At 41.6% G+C, this 25,582-nt stretch overlaps 1 protein-coding gene across 1 annotated transcript in view; it reads right to left on the bottom strand.

The window, feature by feature from the left end:
* ST6GAL2 (ST6 beta-galactoside alpha-2,6-sialyltransferase 2) overlaps window positions 1-25,582 on the bottom strand; it is a 262,980-nt gene that overhangs the window by 64,414 nt on the left and 172,984 nt on the right. The window contains exons 4-5 of the mRNA XM_085622618.1: window positions 16,074-16,175; window positions 12,725-12,899 (exon numbers count right to left, since the gene is read on the bottom strand). Of these exons, the coding sequence (XP_085478744.1) occupies window positions 12,725-12,899; window positions 16,074-16,175 (277 nt within the window). The remainder of the gene's footprint in view (window positions 1-12,724; window positions 12,900-16,073; window positions 16,176-25,582) is intronic.

Genomic DNA, 25,582 nt, shown 5'->3' with positions numbered 1-25,582 from the left:
GACATCTCAAATGACATCACTAATGACATCACTGATGACATCATCCTTGTGATAGAGAGGCAGACCTCCTCTTCCCCTAATATAACCTTTGATACACACATTCAAAAATAGAAACTACAATGTTCAAAACAATGGACATACCAATACCAGTTACAACAACCTGTTCAGTAATTCTAAGATCCACATACACATCCACTCATTCACCAACAGTCCTATACAGTCACTCATACATGTACTCACTCATCATATGTACTGACACACCTATACATCCTGTTACACAACGCCACTCATCCATAGAGTTACTCACACACAGTCACTCATGCTAATAAAGAATCAAACATCCATTTACTTGCATATACAGCTATACACACACCACCACACTTACTTCTACAGAAACTTGCACATACTTAGTCTTTTAAACAATCACTTATAGAAACACATACTTATTCATACAGGAACTCTTTCAATCTCTCACTCTCACATATACTCACTTATATACACCAATAGTCACATATACTAGTTTAAAACATATGTAGTTACTCATAAAGACACTATTGAGACAGTCTATCACTCACTAACACACCCATGCACACACTCATCCACCCATACAGTCCTTCACACATGCTGTCTTCAACACATACAAACAGTGAGTCACTCATTCATGCACCTATGCACTACGTAATACCCCCACCGAACCATACAGACACTCAGACACTCATACTGATACTCAAAAAACCAACTAATAACCTATATAGACACTCATGTAGCTACTCACCAACCCATGCAGCCACTTATACACAAAGCGAGAGACTGATACAGATATTTACACATTTAAACATTACTTACTAAGCCATGTATTCACTAAGATACACTTAATCAGTCAGTTATACAATCAATTTTTCAAAAACAAATCATCCATTTAGACACTTATATACCCATTTATTCTTCCATCGACCTTGAGATATACATATATCAAACATATGTAATTTTCAGAAAAACACACATTCACTGGATGATGTCATCAGTGATGTCATTTGAGATGTCATCAGTGATGTCATGAGTGATGTCACTGACCATGTCATGAGTGATGTAATATGTGACGTCATCAGCAGTGCATTGCGGGCGCGCAAGTTATAGTTAGCTGAACTAACTATAACAGGGGAATTTCAATGGTTTTGTACGAGTGAAAAGTCCAGCTAACTATAACGCCCCTGAAACCTATGGTTTTTTCAGTGAATATATATATATATAGAAAACTCTCCACAGCCCATTACTCCAAAGATACAGCAAGGACCAGGCGCAGACACCGGCTTTTCTCCATAAATCTTTATTGTTTGCCAAAATTGGCCATGACGGATTTTGGTCACACCCATGACCTTCTTCACATGCACTCTGCGCCATCTTAGTAACACTCCTATGGTGCCCACGTTACAATCTTCACTGATCAAAGACTGACTTACGTCTGTCTTTTTTTGATTATTTGTTATTGTTCCAATGAAGACCATAATTTACAAATCACATATATTATCTAACTGTCGACAATATGACTTAATAAACAATGAAATTGAGTACAGAACAAAAGGATCAAATTAAATACATATGCAACACGACTTGGTAGCATGAATCGATCTGGCGTTAAAAGTAATCACTGGAAGGTGAGTCAAATACATGTATTGCACAGTATCGGCTATGGCATCATTACAAATACTGTTTTGGCAAAGTGCTATTACTGCAATTAGAAACAGTTATTTGCATGGTGTCAATCTTCATTTTGCTTATATGTCAAAAGTACGCTCAAGTGAGCAAGCGTAATCCCTTAATATACTAAACTCATAAATTAATTAATTGTATTTGGATGGAAAATCATGTGTCTTGACCGTCACTTAAATAGTGCATCCAATCACACAATGTAATTCTGTAATAGCTAAAAATAATCACAACTGAGCCCAAGTGGGCAAACATAAACTATATAGTGTCCGACCTCATGGATTTATGTGAAATCATTTCTCTCTTCATAATGCATAACTAAATTTGAACAATCACGTAAATTGCTCACGTTTGTGATAACAAAATCAAATATATTGCCCGCAAAGTTATAATACATGCCATCATGCTTCATTAATAATAATACCTCAGTGTCTCATTAAATCACACTTTTCCCAGTGATATTAAACTTTAGTGCAGCACTATTAAAAATCATTTACCCAGGGTTTTAACAGCATATATAACCTCTATAAAAATGAATAGAACTCCTCTTCAGTATTGAAACCATACGGAGACAGGCCCTGATTTTGATGCCGGTCTGAAAGCCTCCGATCGCTGGTCGGAGTCTTTCTGACTGACATGGTAGGTTTTAAGTCTGACCACCGTATTACAATGACAGTGGCCAGAATTTAATACGGCCGTGGGATCCAACGTGGTTCGCATGGTCTCAAGGAGTCCATCAGCCAATCAGAATGGCCTCATAATCTCTTAAGAACGGTGTTTCTGCCGTCGGTATTATAATGTCGGTTTCTGACAGCCTTTCAATGTTGGCCTTTTCAACATGAGAAGGCTGTCAGAAAGCAACTTTGGGTGCTCCTAGAAGGACTCCCTTCCCCTCTGGCCCTCTGTATGTGACCATGGTAGTCGGTCGGTCATTTCAAATCAGTTCTGACCGGCATTTGGAGAGTCCGAGTCAGTCGGAGCTGTATCGTAGAGCTCTACGGGCCGTGTTTCCAACCGACCGATTACGAAGTCGGATTCCGAAAGCCATTCGGACTCGGTCAGTCCGACACGGATCGGCTGTCGGAAACAGACTTTGGGGGCCCGTTGCAGGCCCCCCTTCCCGCGGAGACCTACGGTTGGTACCCATGGGGGTACTCATGGGTTCCCTCTTTCCAACCATGCCTGCCAAAAGGTGCAAGGTTTTCTGGAACTACCCCTTTTTTTTCAATGGGAGCCTGTGTTGTCGATTGGAACACAGACTCCCATTGACTGAACGGTGTTGGGAAACATCGTAATTGGTCGGTCGGACTCCTCGAACCCAAGTCGGTTGGAAACCATTCCGACAAGGAGTCGGTTGGAATGCTTTCCGATCAACATTGTAATGTGGCCCTAATATATTATACTTATAATTTATTTACTTCCAACCCTGTACCCATTTACACCCCATAATCCACACCTAAAATAAAAATAAAAACAATCAATTACACAATTATCATAATTAATTATCAATTAAATAATTCATATTAATAAACAACTAGTTATTAATAAATTAAAGTTAATTTACTTCCTACCCTTTACCCCTATAAACCTCACAATCCACACCTAATTTTTTTAAAAAAGTTACACAATTAACATAATCAATTATTAATCAAATAAATATTATTAATTAACAACTCATTATTAATTAATTAAAATTAAATTACTTTCCGCCCTGTACTCCTATAAAACCCACAACCCGCACCTAAAATTTAAATTAAAAGACTATTATTTGCACAATCAACATAATTGATTACCAATTAAATAAATAATATTGATTAAAAACAAATTATATATTTATTATAAATAAATTACTTCCCAGCCTGTACCCCTGTAAACCCAAAACCCCGCTATGGTACTAAAAATCACAAACATTATTTACATAAAATGTCATACCTACTAAAAATGTCAAAACTATATTAATAAATATAAATATTAATTATACCAAAATATCACATCGTATAGATTTAAAATATATACTAAAATACATACCAATATTTTAAAAACTATATTATAAACAACTATATTTTTGTAAATTCTATTAATGACTTCCATATTTTAAATATCGATATTACTTACCTTAAAATCGATATTGTTGACAACGATATTCTTCGAGACAATATTTCCATATTACGATATTTTGGAGACGATATTTTGATATGACGATATTTCAATTCCGATTCTTTTTTCTGAATACAGCCATTGACGCCCTTCAGCTCCATAAATTTAGAGGTCTGGACGGGTACATTTTCCCAATTTTACAAGACCTTCAGGTAAGACTTGGTACTCCACCTGACTACTCTGTTTAACAACATAGCTGATGCTCTTAGGGTGGCACACACAACGGCCGAGGCTTTGATTTCAGTCATGCCCATCGCCTTACTGAACCTTGATGCCAAACACTATACTAAGATATTGGCGGCAAGAATGGAGGACATTATGCCAGATCTGATCCACCTGGATCAGTCCAGTTTCATTAAAGGGAGGCAGACACATGACATTTGTGGAGGGTGATCCACCTGGTCGAAAACGCTACCAAAAAGCGTATCCCGGTGGTACTTTTGGCACTAAATGCAGAGAAAGCCTTTGACCTTGTGGACTGACCATTCCTCTTCCATACTCTTTGTCGCTTTGCTATTGGGGAGCAGTTTATAGCTATGGTCCAAGCAAACTACGCTAATCTCCAATCATGGGTATTAGTGAATGGAGTGGGCTTGGAACTCTTTAGTTTAGAATGGGGAACATAATAGGGGTGTCCTTTATCCCTGCTTTTATTTTCCCTCAGTATCAAACCGCTAGCAATTAAGGTGCGAGCCAAGCCAGCTATCCAAGGTCTCTCTTTTGAGGGTGTGGAACATAAAATATCTTTGTTTGCGGACAATGTCCTGCTGTCCCTCAAATCCCCCCAGACATCCTCAGCTGCCTTACACCTTGAATTAAGTGCCTATGAGGCGGTGGCAGGATTTTGTATTACTCTACATAATTCCTTCCTCCTCAACCTGACCATATCCAACCCAGAGATGGAAGACAGTCAACTCCACCCCTTTCCAATTGGGTGAAGAATGACATCACTTATCTGGAAATCAAGATTTCTTCCAGGGTGGCTGATCTCTTCCATGCAAAATATTCTCCACTCCTCCAACTTAAAATTGACCTCAGAAGAGGGTTGGAAATATGCCTTTTCCAATTGCAGTTTATGGTACTGCCTGAAAAAAGGGCTGCAGCACGAGATGCAACTGAAAAAGGCATATTTTAAACATCCATGCACCTTGTGCTAGGCACCCTACCAGTGAATGTGTGGGAAGCACCACATGTGCCCCACAGACCCCATAGAAAAGGCCCAAGAGGAACGGGGCCCTGCACGGGGCCCCCAACGTCCCTTTCTATTTGCCATTTCATGGCGGTTGGACCGCCACAAAAAGGCAGAGGGAAACGGGCATTGTAATCCCTATGGCAATGCCTAAGCAGGTACCACCCCTATTATGGAGCTTACTGTCCATCCACTGCACCGACGGGCTCTAAAAGAAGCGGTTAGTCCCTCCGCCCAATGCCTCTGACCGCCAAATCAGAATCCGGTGGTCAGACCACTCCTTTAGATGTTGGTGGGTCCGCCACTGACTGCCTGTCCGTGGTAGGCCCCCTGACATTGGAATAAGCCCCTATGCCTTTGTTATTTGCTTCTTAAGCTTGTATTGTGGTGGTCACTAATTCACCTTTGTATCAGCAGGTTACATTGACATGACAAATTCTGATTAAATCATGTTCTTATCTTAGTCCACATTATTCATACCACTGGTTAAATTCCTTTTCAAATGTGTCATTGATTATATCAACTATTCTTGGTACAGTGAATTCAATACTTTGGTATATAATACGAATTTGCGATGCAGCTCGCGCTACGAAATTCATTTTATTTGTTTACTTACCTCCAATTATCCATATTCCGGTGTTTGGTACCCCCCACCCTGCCCCTCCCCAGCCCCGCCTTTCCGCCCCACGGAACTCCCTCCACGGGCCGCGGCTGGTTAAACCCATTCCTTTTCAAATGAATATTGCTTCAGCAAAGCACAACATTGGTAAACAGAAAAAAAGGAATATGCTACTTACCAGTAAGCATCTGTTCTTGGCATGTAGAGCTGCAGATATACACACTATGCATAGATCACCATCTGGTGTTGGGCCTGGATGTTTGCACTTGTTTTTGTCCTGGAAAGTCTTTGGAAGTCACGAGATAGGGGACTCCTCCTTAGGATGCAAGTGCGCATGGGCAGTGGCTCCATCCTCAGATTGTTTTTCGCCAGCAGGGAAATGATGGAGCTTAGTAAGAAACAGGAAATATGCTCATCTATGGTGTATCTAAATAAGATTTTACTGGAACAGATAAAGGTAGCCAGGGAGGCGGGTGGGCATGTGCAGATCTGCAGCTCTACATGCCAAGAACAGATGCATACTGGTAAGTAGCATATTCTGTTCGAGGCATATAAGCTGAAGATTACACACTATACATAGATTGTATAGCAGTACCCCTCCTTAGCGGCAACCACCAGTATCTGTTGCAGTAGTTTGAAATAGTGTTTTGAGTACAGCCTGGCCCACAGTAGCTTGTTGTTTTGTTTGCACATCTACACAATAGTGTTTTGTGAATGTGTGCGGTGTAGACCATGTAGCTGCTCTGCAGATGTCATCTAAGGGAATGTTCCCCAAAAATGCCATGGGAGCCCTTATCTTTAGTGTAGAGTGGGCTTTAGGAGGAACAGATAAAGTATGTTTTGCTTTGTGGTAGCAAATCTGTATACATTTATCAATCCATCTAGCTATCCCCGATTTTGATATGGGGTTGCCTTTGTGTGGTGGTGAGAAAGACACGCAAAGTTGTTTTGTCTTACGAAAGGGTTGTGTTCTCTCGATGTAACATAGCAATGCTCTTTTAACATCTAAAGTATGAAGAGCTCTTTCTGCAACCGTCTGTGGTTGCGAAAAAAATACGGGTGAACTCTACAGACTGATTGAGGTGGAAGGGAGAAATGACTTTAGGAAGGAATTTAGGATTTGTTCGGAGAACAACCTTATTATGATGGATTTGCAGAAAAGGTTCCTGAATAGTAAGTGCTGGTAGCTCACTAACTCGCCGTAGAGAGGTAATGGCCAGTAGGAAAGCAACTTTCCATATTAAGAATTGAAGCTCACATTTATGTAGAGGTTCAAAGGGAGGACCCATCAGCCGTGTGAGAACGATGTTCAAATTCCACACAGGCGAAGGTGGTACTCCGGGAAGAATTATTCTTTTGAGACCTTCCATAAAGGCTTTTATAGCAGGTACTCTGAAAAGTGATAGGTGCTGTCTATTTTGTAGATATGCCGCTATGGCAGCAAGATGTAGCCTAATAGACGTATAGGCTAAGTTGCATCTTTGGAGGTGTAGTAAGTAACCTATGATGTGTTGGATAGACACGTCTAGGGGATTGATGTTATTGTTATGGCAATATATCACCTTACGTTTCCACTTGGCTGCATAGCAGGCTCTAGTGGTGGGACGTCTAGCTTCTTTAATGACGTTCATACAGTCAGGGGGAAGGTTAAGGTAACCCAATTCTAAGACCTCAGGAGCCAGATCGCAAGGTTGAGCTGAGCTTGGTCCGGGTGTCTGATCTCTCCATGGTTCTGGGTTAAGAGGCGTGGTGAGAGGTGTAATTTTAGGTGCAGACTTACGGACAGTGTCAGCAATGTGGTGTACCCCAGTAGTCTGGCCCAAGTTGGAGCAACTGGAATGAGAGTCAGTGAATGTTGCTGTAGTTTGTGCACCACCAGTGGAATGAGTGGGAGAGGCGGAAAAGCGTACGCAAATCTGCCTGACCAGTTCATCCATATCGCATTGCCTTTGGACAATGGGTGTGGATATCTGGCGGCGAAGCTTGGGCATTTGACGTTTTCATGGGTGGCGAAAAGGTCTAGCTGTGCTTGCCCCCACATTTGAAAGAACGTTTGAAGAATCTGCGGATGAAGTTCCCACTTGTGGATCTGTTGCGTTTAACGACTTAACAGATCTGCAATGGTGTTTTGGACTCTTGGAGAAAAATATTTTGAGTTATAGCCCATCTCCATATGCTCTGTGCTAGGTGGGAGAGCTGCAGAGAGCTTGTACCGCCTTGTTTTTGGATGTAGTACATGGCTGTCATATTGTCTGTGCGGACTAAGACAGCTTTGCCTGATATTTGCCTTTGGAATGCTTTTAAGGCTAGGAATATGGCTAATAACTCCAGGTGGTTGATGTGGAGTAACTTTTGTTGAGGTGTCCACCTGCCCTGCATGGTGTGATGTAGTAGGAGAAGGCCCCCAGCCGGAGAGCGATGCGTCCGCTGTCATGACTATCCGAGGAACTGGCTCTAGGAACGGTCACCCTTTGGAAAGGTTCTTGATGTTCCACCACTGCAGAGAGCGATGAGTGCGACCGTCTACCAACACCTGATCTGTTAGCTGACCTTGAGCCTGGTTCCATTGGCGTGTTTCGGAGTCAAGGAGCCGGTGCTTGTCTTCGGTGACGAGTGCTTAGATGTGGAAGCAGCGGTTGGCATGGATGAGGAGGACGGCTTCTTTCTCGGTGCCGGTGAGTGTGTTTCGGCACCGAGGGTAGGCTGACTCGAGCCCGAGTCGCCTGAAGGCTTAATAGGCTTGTTTGTCAGACCCGAGGGCGGGGCATGGGAAGCAGTCTCTCGGTCTACACCTGGGCCCGAAGGTGAAGGTGTGACCGAGGCCTTTTTAGATGGTATAGAAGGGGGGTCGGGGTTGACGTCTCTACTTACGACCCGCTCTGCCGGAGTGATGTCCTCGACATCGGAGTCATCTGCTTCGGAGGCGCTGTTGAGGCCTTCTTCGACCCGCTCCTGCTCTGGCACGTAGACGCCCTCCTGGAAGATGTCGTCGGGGATGGATGCCGATGAGCGGGCCATGGTTCTTCGAGCCCGTCGGTCCCGAATGGTCTTCTTGGAGCGGAAAGAAGCGCAAGCTGGACAGTCTCGGGCCTCGTGCTCCGGTGACAGGCAGAGGTTGCACACCTCATGCAGATCAGTGTGGGGAAACTTTGACCCACATTGAGGACACTTCTTGAACGGCGTCCTTTCCATGAGCCAGAAGATAAGGCCCAGGTAGGCCCGAAGGCCTTCGTCGACGACCGGAATCTAAGACTTTGAAGCTGATGAGACTCACGCCGATTGGAAAACGCGATCGAGACAATACCGTCAAAAAGGGTGACGGATTGCGTGTCGAAAGTAGAATCGGTAACAGTTCCGAACTGGAGCGCGATAAACACATCCGAGCCCGATGGCAGAAAAAAACAATCTGAGGATGGAGCCGATGCCCATGCGCACTAGCATCCTAAGGAGGAATCACCTATCTCGTGACTTCCAAAGACTTTCCAGGACAAAAACAAGTGCAAACATCCGGGCCCAACACCAGATGACGATCTATGCATAGTGTGTAATCTGCAGCTCATATGCCTCGAACATATTATTTATCATATAAATGTAAGATGACAAAAGTATTTCATTTCTGCCACTTCCCTCTCTCAATGTTATTAAACAGTCGCTTTTCATCTGATCTACAAACCACCTGAACCAAACATGTCCTTCCTAGAAGAAATCTCAGATCTCATCATATCAATCTCAATTCAACCTTCTCACCCCATATTGTTTGAGAACTTCAAACTCCCCTGCAACTCCAACATGCACTTAATGAAGGAAACCTTCTACAAACTTCTCAACACCATGAAATTCTTCTATACCCCAACCCACTCCAAATGCAACGTCTTGGATATTATCCTATTAGTGTACCCTAATATCCACTGCCAGACACCTATAGCCCTGCACTACAGCATATACTACATCTCAGCATCAACCACAAATGAAATGAGAAACAATTACCTTCTATTCCTTCAAAGTCATCCATCTGGTAAAAACCCAATAACTAAATAACACTTCAATACAGCCACAGATGTCAGTACTCTACTCAATATCTATACTACCATTATGAGAAGGCATATTGAAAGCTATGCTCTACTGAAAATCCAATCCATCAAGCTAATGCCCTCAGCACCCTGGTACACTCAAAAGCACAACAAAAATAAACATGCTGTATGAAAATAGGAAATGAAAAGGAGAAGATTAAAACTTCTGGATAACCTCGTCCTACTCAAAGTTTTCTGCTCTAGGAGCCAATCTGCCATCATCACAGATAAAGCCTCTTTCTACAAGACGACAATCAGTGAAGCAGCCAGCAGAAGCAAAGTACGCTTTAAGGGTGACAAATTCTGCACCAAATTCTCTTCCAGAACCCCCAGTCCTTGCTTCAGTTGCCATCAGTTTCTTCATTGAGATCAACAAAACAGGATGCAACGTCATTGCCACTTCCTCAGTATCTTTACTTGTAGCCATCCCCCACCACTTCAGACTGGACATCCTTCAATCCAGTCTTATACATTATTTCTACATTATCCTTAACTTTCTGAAGACAACCTTCTATGAAGCTAACACCCATCCTTCTTCCATCATCGAATCACTCCAAGGAGAGTACCTCACACCCCTGCTGCAGATTTTCTACACTTCCCAAAGCCAGCGATAATTTGCACATGCTCTTAAGACAGGTCAGTGAATTCATTTAACTCATGTTTCAGAGTTTCCAGGATCATTGAGAGAGACACATTTCAAGTGGTCAACACCCTCCTCCTTAATGACAGAAATGGGCCCCGGCTCCTGGACATATTAGACCTCTTTGCAGCCTCTCTGCAGCACAGTTGACCATCCAGCTCTGATCAACACACAGAAAACAGATAGGATTTTCAGGCACTATCTTGAAATGGCTTACATCTTACCCCACCAACCAGCAACAGTTAATGAAAAAGGGTTCCATAAGATCATGGACACTCCCCATCTCCTGTGGAGCACCACAGAGTCCCATCCTTTCTCCAATCATCATGAACCTCTACATGGAACCTAAGAGATACATCCCTACAGTTAGCAGCATCAAGATTCATCATTAGGCAAAAGGTACCCAACTCTACGTAAAAATATCCCACACCAATGACATACAGAAACTCAAGCCCTGCCTTGAATTCATCCAGTCTTGGATGTTAACTAACTTCCACAAATGTGCTGCTGTCTCCTTGGGACAATCAACCTTGTCTAATCAATTGCACCCATTACACTTGCACTCTATCTAGGACAAATCACCCTCTCACAATCCTGACCAAGCGACAATCAAAACTGGCTGCTTCTGAGGGCATAGACTGACCAGAGGGCCCATACAAGTCACCTAAGCAGTCCAACTGTTCCAACCACCTCTCACAGAACATTCTTTTACAATTCAACCTCCTCTGTGGTATTCAACCTACATTCTCATGTGCAGGACTTACCAATTGATCCTAATCCATTATGGAAACTAATGGTATCTTGTGTTCTAAAATTGTTTTCTTATTGCAATGGTCAATGCCAGCGCCCCTGTGGACACAGTTTGAATGGCAGGGCCAAACAAGACAAAAGAAATGCGTGGCCGGCACCACTCTCGTTTAAATGCCATTCACAGACACACCTGCACAGCGAAACACCAAGGCATCCATTACTTTGCACAGTGAAATTTGAAGGCATCCACGGCTTGCTGTGTTTTATTTAATTTTAAAGAGTTTTTTAATATTGTAATTTGGTAGCTGATGTATGTGGCATATTAAATAAGTCTACTTATTTGTGGAGACTAATGGTATTTTGTGTTTTAAAATTGGTATCTTATTGTAATGGTTTTTGTTAACTATGCAATTAATGAAAATCTTAATCTTAATCTCTTACTTCTGAGAGTAATTTATGACCTTTTACCTATATAAAAAAACTGCATTAAAAATGAAAAATGATACCTATCTATGATAATAGTTTTACAGCTTGTTACAATTCTAGAACAATGGTTGTGCTAAAGAAGCATTTCGATATTGGTATTAAAGTTTTAGCAGATCTCACAAAATGTCTCAACTTCCTTTCTGGTCGCTGCTCGATATAAAAATATATATATATATATATATATATTGCCAAAGGAAATGTTGATCTTAATAAAACAATACCTTGGGGGAGCTAGGTACAAGAATGTATTTCAATATTCACTAAACTGCACTACTACGAGAAAACAAATCACAAATTAAATGCACTAATTTGAAACTGCGCAAACTCATACATTAAATCATACTGCATATCAGGCTTCATAATAAAATAGATTAAGTCTACTCTGTAGTGCTTTAAAACCTTGACCATTGTCCACGGATGCATAGTATGCACATAAAGTCCAGGCTTGTGAAGAATACTTCACATACAAAATCGAAACAAACCTAAACACAGTTTCAACATCATCTAGATGAGACCACGTTACTCATCTAACACGTCCATTCAAGAAGGTACAGGACTCTGCTCCTCTTACTTGAGTCTCTGAAAGCACAAACTCGCTACCACCGAATGACCAAAATTCCTCTCCAGCACCATTAAAGGACTCTCTGTAGCTTTGGATAGTACAATCACATGGGAGGAGAGGTCCCATCAGATTACATTTCTACAACTCAACTGAGGGATTAATCGTGCACACACAATCTTTGAATATGGTTTGCAAAGTTTACAAAACAGACAAAGGGAAAAAATAAGAAATACTTCACAATTCGTGGCAAGCTCAACAATGCTGACAAACCAAATTAAAAATCACAACTTGTTGAAGCAGCTTCAAGACCACAAACTCAGTGTTCAGTCTTGTTTCCATTCTTCGATGGCTCTGTACATTAAGATCAAATCAAACCTCTTATGAATATGCAATACTGCATCTTGTGATGATTTGAAAAACAATAAGACCACTACCTTGTGCAAAAAGAAATTCGAGCACAGCATAACGTTTACTGCAATATTCGTACCCTAATGTTGTCAAGTTACTTTCACACCATTATACACTTTCACCAAGGACAACTTACCAATAAACCCCGACGAAGGTGGGTTCGGTTGTATCATCTCTTTAGTGTTCTCCTGAATCATGTCCCACAACTCCCAAATAAATTTGGGATGCAGAATATAAAATGGCTGGTTTGGGTTTTTCCTACGGTGTTGTACATACGGAGTAAATAAATTGTAGTCCGGTTTCTTGTACCACTAAAGTGACATAAAAGACATGTTGTTGTGTAAGTTTCAGTGCACTATTGGGTGAGGCAATTAAATCAACAGTATTTTACTTACATTTGTTTCAAGCATCGTGTTGCAATTTTTGTTCAATTGAAATAATAAGCATTAAATCATGTCAACTCTCAAAAATAATTGTTAACAGTTGAATTCGTTTTTGTAGGTACACAATTATGGCTTAAAAACTGATTCTCAAAGTATAGGACACTCCAACAAATTGAACAGCCAACTTATTACCATGATCTTTAAATGTATTCACTATGGTGGATATGTATTGAACATGTACAAAATACTATAAAAAAAACAAATTCGCACAATGACATTGTGGTTATGATTTGGAAATATTCATAATGACAAAAAAAAATCTCATATGAACTGTCTTTATTGCTAGTAGAATGAAAAACAAAGAGCTGCTGTATGGACTTTCCCAATTCCATCTGGTGAAATCAGCCAAAAATATCCCAATTCTCTTCCCTTGTTCCCGTCTTGCCTCTTTGGATGTACAGTTCTTACTTAGTCTGACAGTGAACTCCAGCTCTACAAATTAAAAGTAAATGGAGGACAAGAGACAGATGAGAAGGACTAAGATGGAAAGAGAGCTGAGAAGAGAGATAAGTGAGGTAGAGAGAGATGAAATGCAAAGAAGTTACCACCTATGCAGAAACTAATGAAGTATATCATTCAAGAAATTGACTTCTTGGCAGGAAGTAGCTTGTGGATCCATCACAAGTTTCTTACATTCTAACTCATATCATTTCATTGGTAAAGTAGTGCTTCCATTGCAATCCATGGAGTTTGAAGGATCCTTTCAATGCAAAGGAAGAGCACTGAAAAAAGAATGATGAATGATAATGCTTATACTACACAACCAGGCAAGCTTCTCTATGACCTGTGGTTGTAATCTTCTACAACCATACTGAGGAGGATTAGAGTCTAGAGTTCAAGAAAGAGACTGTTTTTAAAGTTTGCTGGCAAGGAATCAATATTTAAAGATGATTTAACGTCATAGATGGAAGATATAAAGGTGAAGGTCTAAGCAGACATTTATTCAAGGATACGAACTTCAATGCAGTTTGATGAATCAAGTTAGATTGTGGTAAAATTTGTGTAGTTAACACATACTTGAAACTTTATAAGTTTTTGTAATATCTAAATACCATCTAGTGCAATATCCTCTAGAACTACTTTCCACCTCCTGTCTATATCCCATTCAGCTAAAACTATCATGTCCATCACATTGCCCTCTGCTTTACCTGCTGGCGGAAAGAGGATCCTTGAAAGTGACAGACAGGTTCATACCCATAAGAAAATCAATTGCAAAATAATCACCGTGCATGCACATGCATGATTTTTGGGCATCTTGTAATGATCTTTCTCATGTTTGTTGAAGAACTATGACAAGATGGCTGTGGTACAGGAGAGGGCATACATTGCTGTAATCTCGTTATGGATTTTTTGAAAATCCCCTACAAGATGGCTTCAGTTGATGTGTGTGCATGTTCGGCCGTCTTCTGAGGGGCACATGAAACCTTGAGAAAGCTAGTAAGCTGGCACCCAGTATTAAACTAAGACCAACTGGCTTTGGCAATGCTTGTTACATATATTGGGGTGCCAAAAGTTTCCTTGCATGATTCTTTTATTGGTCATAGATGTATATGCTTGCACTCACAGCATACAGTGTTTTAAATGGACATGTACCAGATACCTGCACCTCTTTAATCTGATAATGAAAGCACGGACACGTCTGAGATCGAGTGAAATTCTTTTGATAGGAGAGAGCTGTCACTTCTCTGGGGCAGTGAGTATCCCCAATTCTCTATTTCCGTTTCAAGAACTGAGTACATATATTAACTGATTCATCTTTTTTGGGCCCCATATGAGCTTGATTTCCTTAATTTCTTTGCACTTCTCAGAAATAGAATCTTCTCCCAAAATAGATTTTAATTCTCCAGTTACAATGAATATGCCAGTTAGTGAATGAAAATGTGCAAATAATGGTCCTCATGTAAAAAGCAAATTTATAGTGGCAGTGGTCAAATCGGAGCCTTTGCGACGGTAAAATGCCAGTTTTTAATTTAGAAAACCGAAATTGTGATTTGTTAACATGATACCAAATCACAATTTGGGTTTGCCAGTAAATACCGAACTGGTATTTGGAAGAGGCGAGTAAAGTGCGTCCCTTCCAAATATCGATGCCTTAAGTTATGTATTAATGTTTTGCAACTGAAATCTAGATGCAAAACATTATTTTTTTACCACAAAGTCAAAGGAGGTGGCAACCATTCTCACATGGGATTGGGTCCCCATGAGACCCATTCCACTTTGGGAATGGGGACAAAAACATTTTTAGGATAGGCAGTGGTCCCTGGGAACACTGCCTGCTTCTAAAAAAATATTATTGCAACATTTTTCTTTGTAAACGATTATGGCTTTCCTTTTAGGAAATCAGACTGCATTTGAAAACAATAAATGGTTTATTTAAAAGCAATCTCAGACATGATAGTCCCCCAGCAGGTAACTACCCACTCACACTGGGTCACACTTTGCGACCTATCTCACGAATATTAATGAGATAGCTCAAATTGCGACCCACTACAATACGGTATTTTGTGACCATCCTATTAATACATAGATAGGAACGCAAAAACCAATGTATTCGGTAGAAGTTGGTGTGCAAGTTGTAACCACTTCAAATGAATGCATTGTAGTACATTCTAAATAAGAAATCACAAATTGCATTTGGTTAATATGAAATGTATATGCTTTGCCATTATTTAAGCTCTTACCACAGCAGCAGGGATGGCCTCGCACACTGGTATGGTCTTTTAATACAACTGTAACCTTTACAAATAACAACAAATATGAACAAAATGTTGTCTACTTTGAGAAATGCTAAAATAAGACCCTGGTTTTAAATTATTTTACCCCTCTTTCAACTACCTGCGCATTTCTGCAAGACCAGATGATCATTTAAAAGGCAGGTGATGCTTTATTTAAATGACATTTGTGAATTGCCTTGCTGGGCCTGAATCACAAATCCATTTGTGTGTGCAAGTTCAATTTCCAGGGGCAAATGCGTCTGAGGCTTTTGTTTGTCCCAATGTGACATGTTGATGACGTGCAGCATGATAATCGCCAAAGCCTTACCATGTACAGATTTGCGGAGTAGGGAGAAGGATCCCAGGCCACTAAAGTGATGTCCTTGTACAAAGGACTGTCGATAAAGTGATGGTGTGGATTGGTGAGTATCTGTAAATTAAAAAAGAAAACATTACATATGTCAGCAGTAAATTTATACTCTCTTTAAAAAAATCTTAAATTGTGCATAATATAGTTTAAATTGATAAATCTGATAGAGTTCGAGGACAAATCAGTAAACAAAACAATATCAGTGCGTACTGAAGAAATCTTCCCCAAAGGTGTAATTTTATTACAATACAGCTGTCAATTCAGCCATGATTTCAATGCATGATTTGAATGTGCCTCTAAACAGATAATGTAAATAAGGTCTATTCCATGCACGCATACACTTGTACTATTTGGATTTTAACTACATTGGTTGCATCCGGATTAGAGCCAGAAGAGCAGGTTGGCCAGCTTCCTATGGACCATGCAGCAACAGATTGTGCAATTGCCTGCTGCAAATTATTCCGCTCCGCCGGCGGAGTTTTCAGAGTTTTGCCCACTCTGCCTGGAGCGTGGATTCTGGAAAGCTCCACAAGGTGACAGAGAGCGGAGTTTTTCCTCTAGCGCAGCATGCCAATGTTAAGTTGGTGAGGGCTCACAAGAACAAATTGTACGCTAGACCTCCCGGCGAGATTACTCAACGCAGGTAGTTGCGGCAGGTCATGACCGCCCGCATCGAGAAATCTGCTGCTCACGTTGAGGAAGTTGCCACTTGAATAGAATGTCTACCAGAGTGATAGAAAGCAGCAGCACCGTTCATCACAACACGGAGTACCGTTCGAGCTGATTTTATAGTGTGGGACAAACTCCTGGTGCCTAAAATTGGTGCAAGCAGTGTGACTTAATAGACTGGTGGAACTCAGCTGAGCATGGGAGAGGTTTTGCGGCACTTCACAGAGTTCCGTGGATTAGAAGTCTGCCCAGGCTTACTGCATACCCATTGCCAGCTGACAACCCATACACTGAGAAAATGTATGTATCTTTGGTCTGTCTTGTACTGCAAATCTTTGTTCCACACTAGTGGCACAACCATATTGGCTGCTAGGTGAAGAGACTGTGCCTTTTGCAGTGCATGCTCCAATTGCAAGAGACCAGTACACTTGAACTAATTGTATGCAGAACGATTGAATGCCGCATGGGATTGCAAGGAAATGATCAGAACTGGAAAGTATCTGTCCAGTAAAAGGTACAAATTATAGAACATACATCAGACACAGCAAAAAGGTATGTGTCTCCTCCTCTGCGTTCAATTTTGACTCCTACGTTAGACAATCTTCAAGTAGGATTCTGAAACATTCAGGAACATCAATATGCCGATGACACACAACTGCTGACACAAAAACACTAAGAAACATAACATAACTGTATCTGAAGACTCAAAAATAGGACCCAGAGCCACCTTAACATACTGTATCCTAAGTGCACTCCTGTATGATGGACAGTTTTCAGATCCTTAATCCTCAAAGGAATTCCTCCCTATAACTACATCCAATGCTTTAAATGGGCCAGTACTGTCTGGTACGGAGTACCTGCACTTTTTTATTTTAGGATGGAGAGTACCGGCACTTCTCAAGAGAGAAGTAATACTTTTAATTGGAGAGTACTGGCACCTCTAAGAAACAAACAGGTACTTTGGTACAGAGTACCTTCACTCCTATTTTTCCATTTCAAGTACTGACTACAATCCAAACCGCTAATTTTACCTTATGTAGCGTAATATGGTGCTCATGTAAAGTGCTTTAATGTCCTTGGACCAAGTTTGCTGTATATACAACTGAAAAATAAATAAATAAAAAATAGCAGAAGGCATAAAATCGATTTGCACAGCTAAAAAAACAACTTGAATTGAGGCAGAACTGACTCGGACAGTGGAAGAACCTCGAACAGAAGGACAGAAAGGTTCTGTCTAGAACTAGGGCAGAATTGCATGTTACAGAAAACAACTGTGTCACGCAATGAAAGAGCAGCCATGCACTGGTAAAGGGGTTCTCATTGAAAGAAAAAAACGGCCTCTGGTAGGAAAAGAACGGCCCAGAACCTCCCCGCTGTGGGAAAATGTGTCTCAGTTCGTAAAATATACGCACATGACAGGAAGCGACGGACATCCAGATGAAAAGAAACTGTTTCACACAAGTAACAAGCATTTGCAATGCAATAGGTCTCGCATTTACGCGAGTTTCACCTATTGACATTGCAAATAACAATGCCTTTTACTTTTTGTTTTAACAACGTAAATAAAAGGCATTCATTTACAATGCCAATAGCTTAAACTCGAGTAAATGCGAGACCTATTGCATTGCAAATGCTTGGTTTAACCAGTTTTAGGGGTGGCCTTCATATTCGTCAGACTTCACTAGCCCTCCACAGAAGAAGTATTGGAATATTTAAGGTACGCCCTTTCAGAACTGCCTGTGGAGCCTATGGTTTGTGGCCAACACTTTTGAAGATTGTGTTGTAGAACACATACCGTGAGCCACATTTTTGGAACATTTTCTGACAGGTGAAGGAGAGGTGCAGAGCAGGTAAAATAACTCCTCCAATACCACGTTGGAAAGCCAGCTTCAGTAGAGATTTATTATTTTTGTTTCATACTCTCTCGTTCGTTGACTCCCTACTTTCAGCTAAGAGCTTAGGATGAGAGGACTCTGTTGTTTAATGATGGCTACTCTTCTACTCCAGAGTTTGGGCCAGGAGTGAAGACCATGGTTTTGGATCAGACCTTTGTCGAAACCAACAGAACTACAGGGTTGCCGTTGTAGGTGTACCATTAAGACTAAAAAACTGTAGTCTGGATTGCTTCTAATGAAAGGCAAGACCAGGCGCCGTGCTATCAGTAAAGAGTATATCTTAATAGTTCTACAAGACGCATATCCTGTCTGTCATTTGAAAACCTGTCACCGGACACCGAAGCTAACATTGTTGTCAGAGTGCCCTTGTTGATATCATCAATTTCATATCATCTAGTGACATAAGTCACTCTTCCTTCTTCCACCAAAGAACGTGCGCCCTCATCTGCCTTTCAATCCCATTTGAATTTCTGTACCTTCCGTTTACACGCGTTACCAAGCGACAGCCCAACCTTACAGCGTGTGTCTGACGTACACGAAAGTTGAAGTTGACTAGTGGTTGGAGGCCCTAATGACAAAAAAGACGGACTAGCTGAGGGGCGTTCACGACTCAACTGTGGTTAACATAGCGGCCATCTTACAATGTAGGCCTCAGTTGAATCGGCTACCATAAACAACTATGAGCAGAACAAGTTGGTTTATAAGAAACTATCCGTTAGTAATGTTATTAGTTAAGTGACTGTGTTTAAATATGGATAACATATCAGCGATCTATCGTAAGTCACCTTTAGCCATGTATCTTTTTGCAGTCGACAAAGATAGATTTAGCTATACTGAAAAAAGCTACGGCCGCCTCAATGCGCATTTTGCTTTTCAAGGCACAGTGTTTTTGACACTGCCCGTTGCCAAGGCTGCAGAAATGCGCCAATCCGCTGTATGAGCTCTGCAGAGAGATAACTCTCTCTTCCAATGGGAGCTGATAATAATAAAGGAGGACGTAACCCAATACCATGAGCTCCTGAGGACGTGGTAGCGGGTGGGGGCAGGTCATAGACTTGCGTCTTCTCATCTGAATACTTTAGGGTTGCTATCATTCCTACGAGCAAGATGCCTAGTGAGGCTGGACTGGTAGATGGACGGTTGGAGGCTTCGGGTTTGGTTAGAATTTATAGCTTTCTTCTTTCTCTGCTGAGGGGAGCAAAAGGAGTCTGAGCCTGCTACAGTATTGGTAGTACTCCTCTTACGTTATCCCCAGCTACTTCCTGGCCCAGTCCTTTAAATGGCCAGTAACTGAACAATGTTACTTTAGCAGGGTCATAGCACTGAGTGGTGTCTGCACAGTGATGCATTAGGTTGAGGAATAGCGGCAAAGTGATTGTGGCATTGCCTAGTTTCACAGTCCGAAAAAAGCTGCACCAGAGAAATAAAAGGCGCAACAGCATAAGCTCCAAATAAAGTTACGGTGTGGCTAACTTTGCCCTCCACCTCGGGAAGCCCATAAAAAACTAAGAGCGCAACTGTGGGAAAAGGATAAATAAGGCGGAAGAGATGGGGATTAGTGACTAGCCCAGAATCAAAGAACGGTGAGCCGACTCCCAGACTGCTGACCCCATGCAGTGTCCCCGGGAGCTTCCGAGATGATCAGGAGCCGACGGGGGGAGGGAGGGAGGGACAGTGAAAGCGCGCCATGCACGCGCTGTGCTGAAACGCCGAGGGAGGGAGGGAAAGCGAAAGCGCTCCATGCGCGCGCTGTGCTGAAACGCCGCGAGCCCTACGCGTGCACATCGCCTGTCTGGGCAGGCACCGAGAGCAGGAGACAGGGAGGCAACAAAACATGCCTCCCTCCCAAAGAAAATCACGCATTTTGGACCCGCGCCCATTAGAAGCATGGATGGAGCTTCCACCCCCGCTTCGGAAGAGAAATTGACAACAATAGATCTCGCTAGCGTGAAGCGCATGCGCTGCGTCACTAGGCGAGACCTAAAAGGTCCATTGCACAGGAAAGGGCTTTCTTGTAGATGGTAAGAACCGTCCCATTCTGTGGAAGAACAGCCAGCGCGTGGCTAGAACAGCTCGAGACATGGATATAACTGAGTCACATAGAATAACTACCCTACACATGAGACGCGCCAGCTCGCAGAGGGAAAACGACACACCACAAGTAGCTAAATGACAGCTCTGGGAGCATGCTCACTAGCACACCCAGAGATCTGGATAGATCTTAAGATTGGACACTAAAGTTAACTACTTGGCTTAAGAATGCAGAAGTGTAACTATGGATAGTGAGTCCGGTATTTTTGCCCGGAGTGTCACTTCTGCTCGATAACCCAGCGGCAATGATATCGGTGAGGGTGCCATCACCTGCCCCAAATGTTCTTCATTTCATCTTTGTTGGGAAGTGGGCTCTCGCTGCTCTGCGAAATGTTGGGGGCCTGGGGTCATTGAGTAGTGGTGCACAGAGCTCGGGTGGGGCCTGGTGATACATGTGCATGGACAACAGGGGGTGTGGTGTCAGGCACTGGGTGAAGCTGGCTGAGCAGGGATCGGACAGGGAGATCAGGAAATGGTGGAGCCCGAGCTACTCTTTTTTTTACAGTGACCACGGTCCATTTATTGTGATCACTTTGCTTTCCTTGTAGCCTTTCAAAGCTATGCTCTGAACAGTGGTCCATGCCCGACCCCAGGCTGCTCTGTCACGATGCCTTGCCTGCTGATGGCCGCTCTATTAAACAAGCATTGGCAACGCCAACATGTCATGGCTTAAGGACCTATTGGTTTAGCTAATGCTGCACCTATAAAATGATGCTATCCGAGAGGGATCAGTAGATAAAAAAGAAGTTTTCTTAGCGAAAGTTTAGGTGGATATCAGGTTGGGAGAGGGGTAGCAACTTGGAGGGCAGAGAGAAGCACAGAGATGATTCAGAGAGGAATATTGGCAGGGATGCAGAGAAGCAGTTCGTGCACTGGTGGGGGCACTGAAGCACACAGGCAAAAGAATAACGTGGAGCACGAGGGTGAGAACGGGCATGCACAGAAGTACACGGTGCTTGAGAGGAACACGGATCGTGTGTGGACAGAAGGATAAAAGACAACAGGAAAACAAGCATTGGCATAGCCAATAGGTCTCACCTTTGGGACCTTATAAGTGTTTAGCAATGCAACAGTTGCATAACTAAATACTAACAAGGTCCCAAAAGCGAGACCTATTGGCTATGACAAGCGATTGCGATCACGATCAAACATCAAAGCGGCCGCGAAAGTGAAAGTAATCGTGGTAAAGCGCGGCTCGCGCGCCCGCGCACATGCACTGTAGCTCTAGGCTGGCCTGGTAGCACTTTTTGTAGCCCTCTTAATAAGTCTCGCCAGACCAGCGCATGCGCTGGTTCAGGCGAGACCTAAACACATGTACTCTCATGAAGTGCTTTACGGAAAAGAAAAGTTCTCGTAACAGGAGCCATCATGGAGGATTAGAAGGGGTCATTCAGAGAGGTGGTAAACAAGTTGTGCTCTACGGGAGCGGCAAATACATGCTGGATGGGCTAAAATAAATAAAGCCAGTGAATAGAAAGCAAGCACATTGGAGTGACAAAACACAAAGCAATGAGTGAAATGCATTTCAAGGTAAACGTTTCGCATGTACCCAATATGTCTTTGAAAACGGTATGCTTCGACCGAAAATCATCTCTAAAGTGGAGGCACTGCACTGGACATAGGAAGCTTTAACTGACAAGCCCAGACATCCACTGGGTGGCAGTGTAAGCTCAAATATTTCCTTTACATGAGCCATAAAGCATAAACGTGGTCCAAAGCAAGTCTAGTAAGAAAAAGTAATTCGAAAATTAATCAGAACAGCTGTTCATAAACTGTCTTTGAAACCTAATCTACATGAACATTTTATCAGTACCACAAAAAGAAAATATCTTGATTAATTCAAGTTAATGTTTAATACTCAATGATCTTTGCCAGTTATAGATACAATCTTTGGATTCTGGAGAATAAACTCTATATTAAAACCTTTCAATCTATCATGTATTAAACCGTAAAGTTTTTTTATACTTCTAATCCTATGGCGAGAGGCATTTTAAGGCTTTGGCAAAGTGAGCAATTGCCTAATGTCCCCTTCCAAGGGCCCCCCTGGGAAAGTGAACTTTCTCTCTAGCTCACTTCTTTGTATTTTTGTACCTTAACCTTTAATGTACAATTAAATATGGTTAGGCAACATAAGGCTTGAATTAGCAAAAAAAGGGTAGCAGTCTTCAATATTGTTCCAAACAGGAACCCCTAATAGACATCTTGCCCGGGGCCCCAAACAGCCGTTAGATGACACTGCCTGTAGCTCCCCACATTTCTGTACCTTGGAAATATGGGCCGAAGAATCCAACATACTGACTCCAGTTCAATACGGTTTTAGGAAGGGCATTGGGACCATTGAACAATGTGTTAATTTGGAACTACTTATCAATAAATACACAGTGGTAAAAGGGGGAAATTTGTTTCTATGTTTCGCTGACTTGAGCAGTGCGTTCGACCTAGTGGACCATTCACTCCTCTGGTCAGTATTACTTGAATCAAGGGCCCCAAAGGAGATTGTGTTTTTCCTAGCTAGGATATATGAGAAACTTTCTTGTAGTGTACGTTATGGACCCGCGGGTGAGCGAACCCCTTTTTTTACAGTGCGAAGAGGTATCAGACAAGGGTGTGTATTGGCTCCCCTTTTATTTTCTCTTTTTATAAATCAAATTGCCGAGGTTTTAAATAATACCCCTGCTGATGCCCCCAAAATAGATAATACTGTTGTGCCCATTTTGTTATATGCGGACGATGCCGTCCTAATTTCACGCACCCCTCTGGGTTTACAACGTCTAATTGATGCTTTTACTGTTTTTATTAATGACAGGAAATTGTTGATTAATAAACTTAAAACTTTTACTATGATATGTGGCCGAAAACCCAAATCATCGCGGTCCTTTTTTCTTGAAGGCTCGAAGATACAAGCGGTTGACACCTTTTGCTATCTAGGCATCAGTTTTGATGCTAACAGCAAATGGTCTAACGAGCAAGGAAATATTGGCCACAAAATGACTAGAAATTCTAATGGCATTTTTCGTTTTGCCTCAAAAATAGGGGATTACAGAATAAAAGATATGGTAACCATATACAACGCAAGATGCGTTTCTTCAGCCCTTTATGGAGCTGGTTTATGGGGCCATTCTCCGATGGTCCAATTGCAAATAAATGAAACTACCTTCCTTAAACGTCTGCTATGTGTCCCAGTTGCAGCCTCATCTGATTTAATTCATCAAGAAACTGGCCTCAATTATTTATCAGATTTGGCTGCTTTACGCCCTTTATTATTATGGCGTTCAATCTGGAACAAAAAGGAAACTGAGTTCACACAGTCCGTAATCAAGGACTGTCTTAAGTTGGACTTCCATCTCCGTATTCAATGGCTGAATTATATTATTTTTTGGTATAATATCCTATTCGGAATTAAGATTTCTAAAGATTCAGTCTGTGATATATTACCTTCTAAGAAGGAAATTAAAGACACATTTCTTCTTTATAAAACAGAAGCAAGGAATAAGTTGATTAAGACCCAAAAGACCTCTGTGTTTTATAGGCAGCTTAACCTAAAAAAAGGCCTCCAGTCATATTTGGTGGAAGTGACCAGGAAATCACACCGATTTGTTCTTGTACGTTTAAGGTTGGGCATCGTACATCATCTCGTATCATTCCCTGTGATTGGGGCCGGTTCTACTGAAGAATGCCCGTGTGACAATATTTCCAAACAAAGTTGTTGCCATTTTCTGTTATTTTGTAAATTTTATACATTTCTGAGGACATTTTATCTGAAACCGATCTTTTTAAAATATAACATCCGTTTAACAGCAGATGCCATGTATCTACTCTGTTCTCTCCAGAGCTGGGACATTTGTTTCCATGTAGCACTATACATTTTAAAATGCAGAGCTGCTAGGAAATCTATAACTATTTGATAATGTCAACTGTGCCTTGCCCTGATGTTATAGTTATGTATAAGCTATTTTATGATAATAATCTACCTTTATATATATGCCTAAGTCACTTTATTATTATGAGCTGAATTCATTCTTGCTATGCACAAGCCACTTTATGTTAGCAACCTATTTAGCACATATACCTAGTTTATTCTGTCTGCACAAGATGTCGCGACCTATAATGGAGTGAAACAAATGCTCTATGGTTAGGAAAATGTGTTTTATATAGCTCATAATTGACTTTGTATTAGTAATTTTATTACTGCTAGGTAGCTGTATATGACACTTTACCGTGTCAAGTGTCTTCTCCACCTATATGGTGAAAACTACTGACAAAACTGGTTTTAATGATCCAATATTACAATGTCTTATTTAATTCTAATCATGTATATATTCGGATGTATTAATTATGACTCACCTTCAGTGCAAGTTAAGTTAGGGCTTGTATAGGAATAATTATCTGTTCTTGATTTTGTTGAACTATATGTCATGTTATTTTATGTATTTTATTTTGTTCAGCTTATATGGTTGTATTTATACAAACCGAATTAAAGCTTATCTGACTGACTGACTGTACCTTCAGTGAATGGGATGTTTTACAAGACTCCTGTGCATTTCCAAAACTATTTGGAACAATCAGTATAATTTCTAGCAACATAAGGATAGCAGAGGTTTCATGTAATGAAAGAATGTGGAATGTGCACGGGCGTCCATAATTGTGAGCATTGAGGGCCAGATTTATTAAAGGTTTTGCATCGCCCTTGTGCCACGCAAAGTGACGCAGGACGACGTAAAACCTTGAACGAGATTTACCAAGCCACGCAAGGCCACCTTGTGTGGCCCTGTGTGGCTTGATGAATAAATCTGGAGTAATGCAAGGCAGGGC

The sequence above is a fragment of the Triturus cristatus genome, chromosome 8, assembly GCF_964204655.1.
Source record: "Triturus cristatus chromosome 8, aTriCri1.1, whole genome shotgun sequence".
NCBI lineage: Eukaryota > Metazoa > Chordata > Amphibia > Caudata > Salamandridae > Triturus > Triturus cristatus.
Note: the sequence above shows the minus strand (reverse complement) of the source record. Positions and strands in the feature narration are given on the sequence as shown.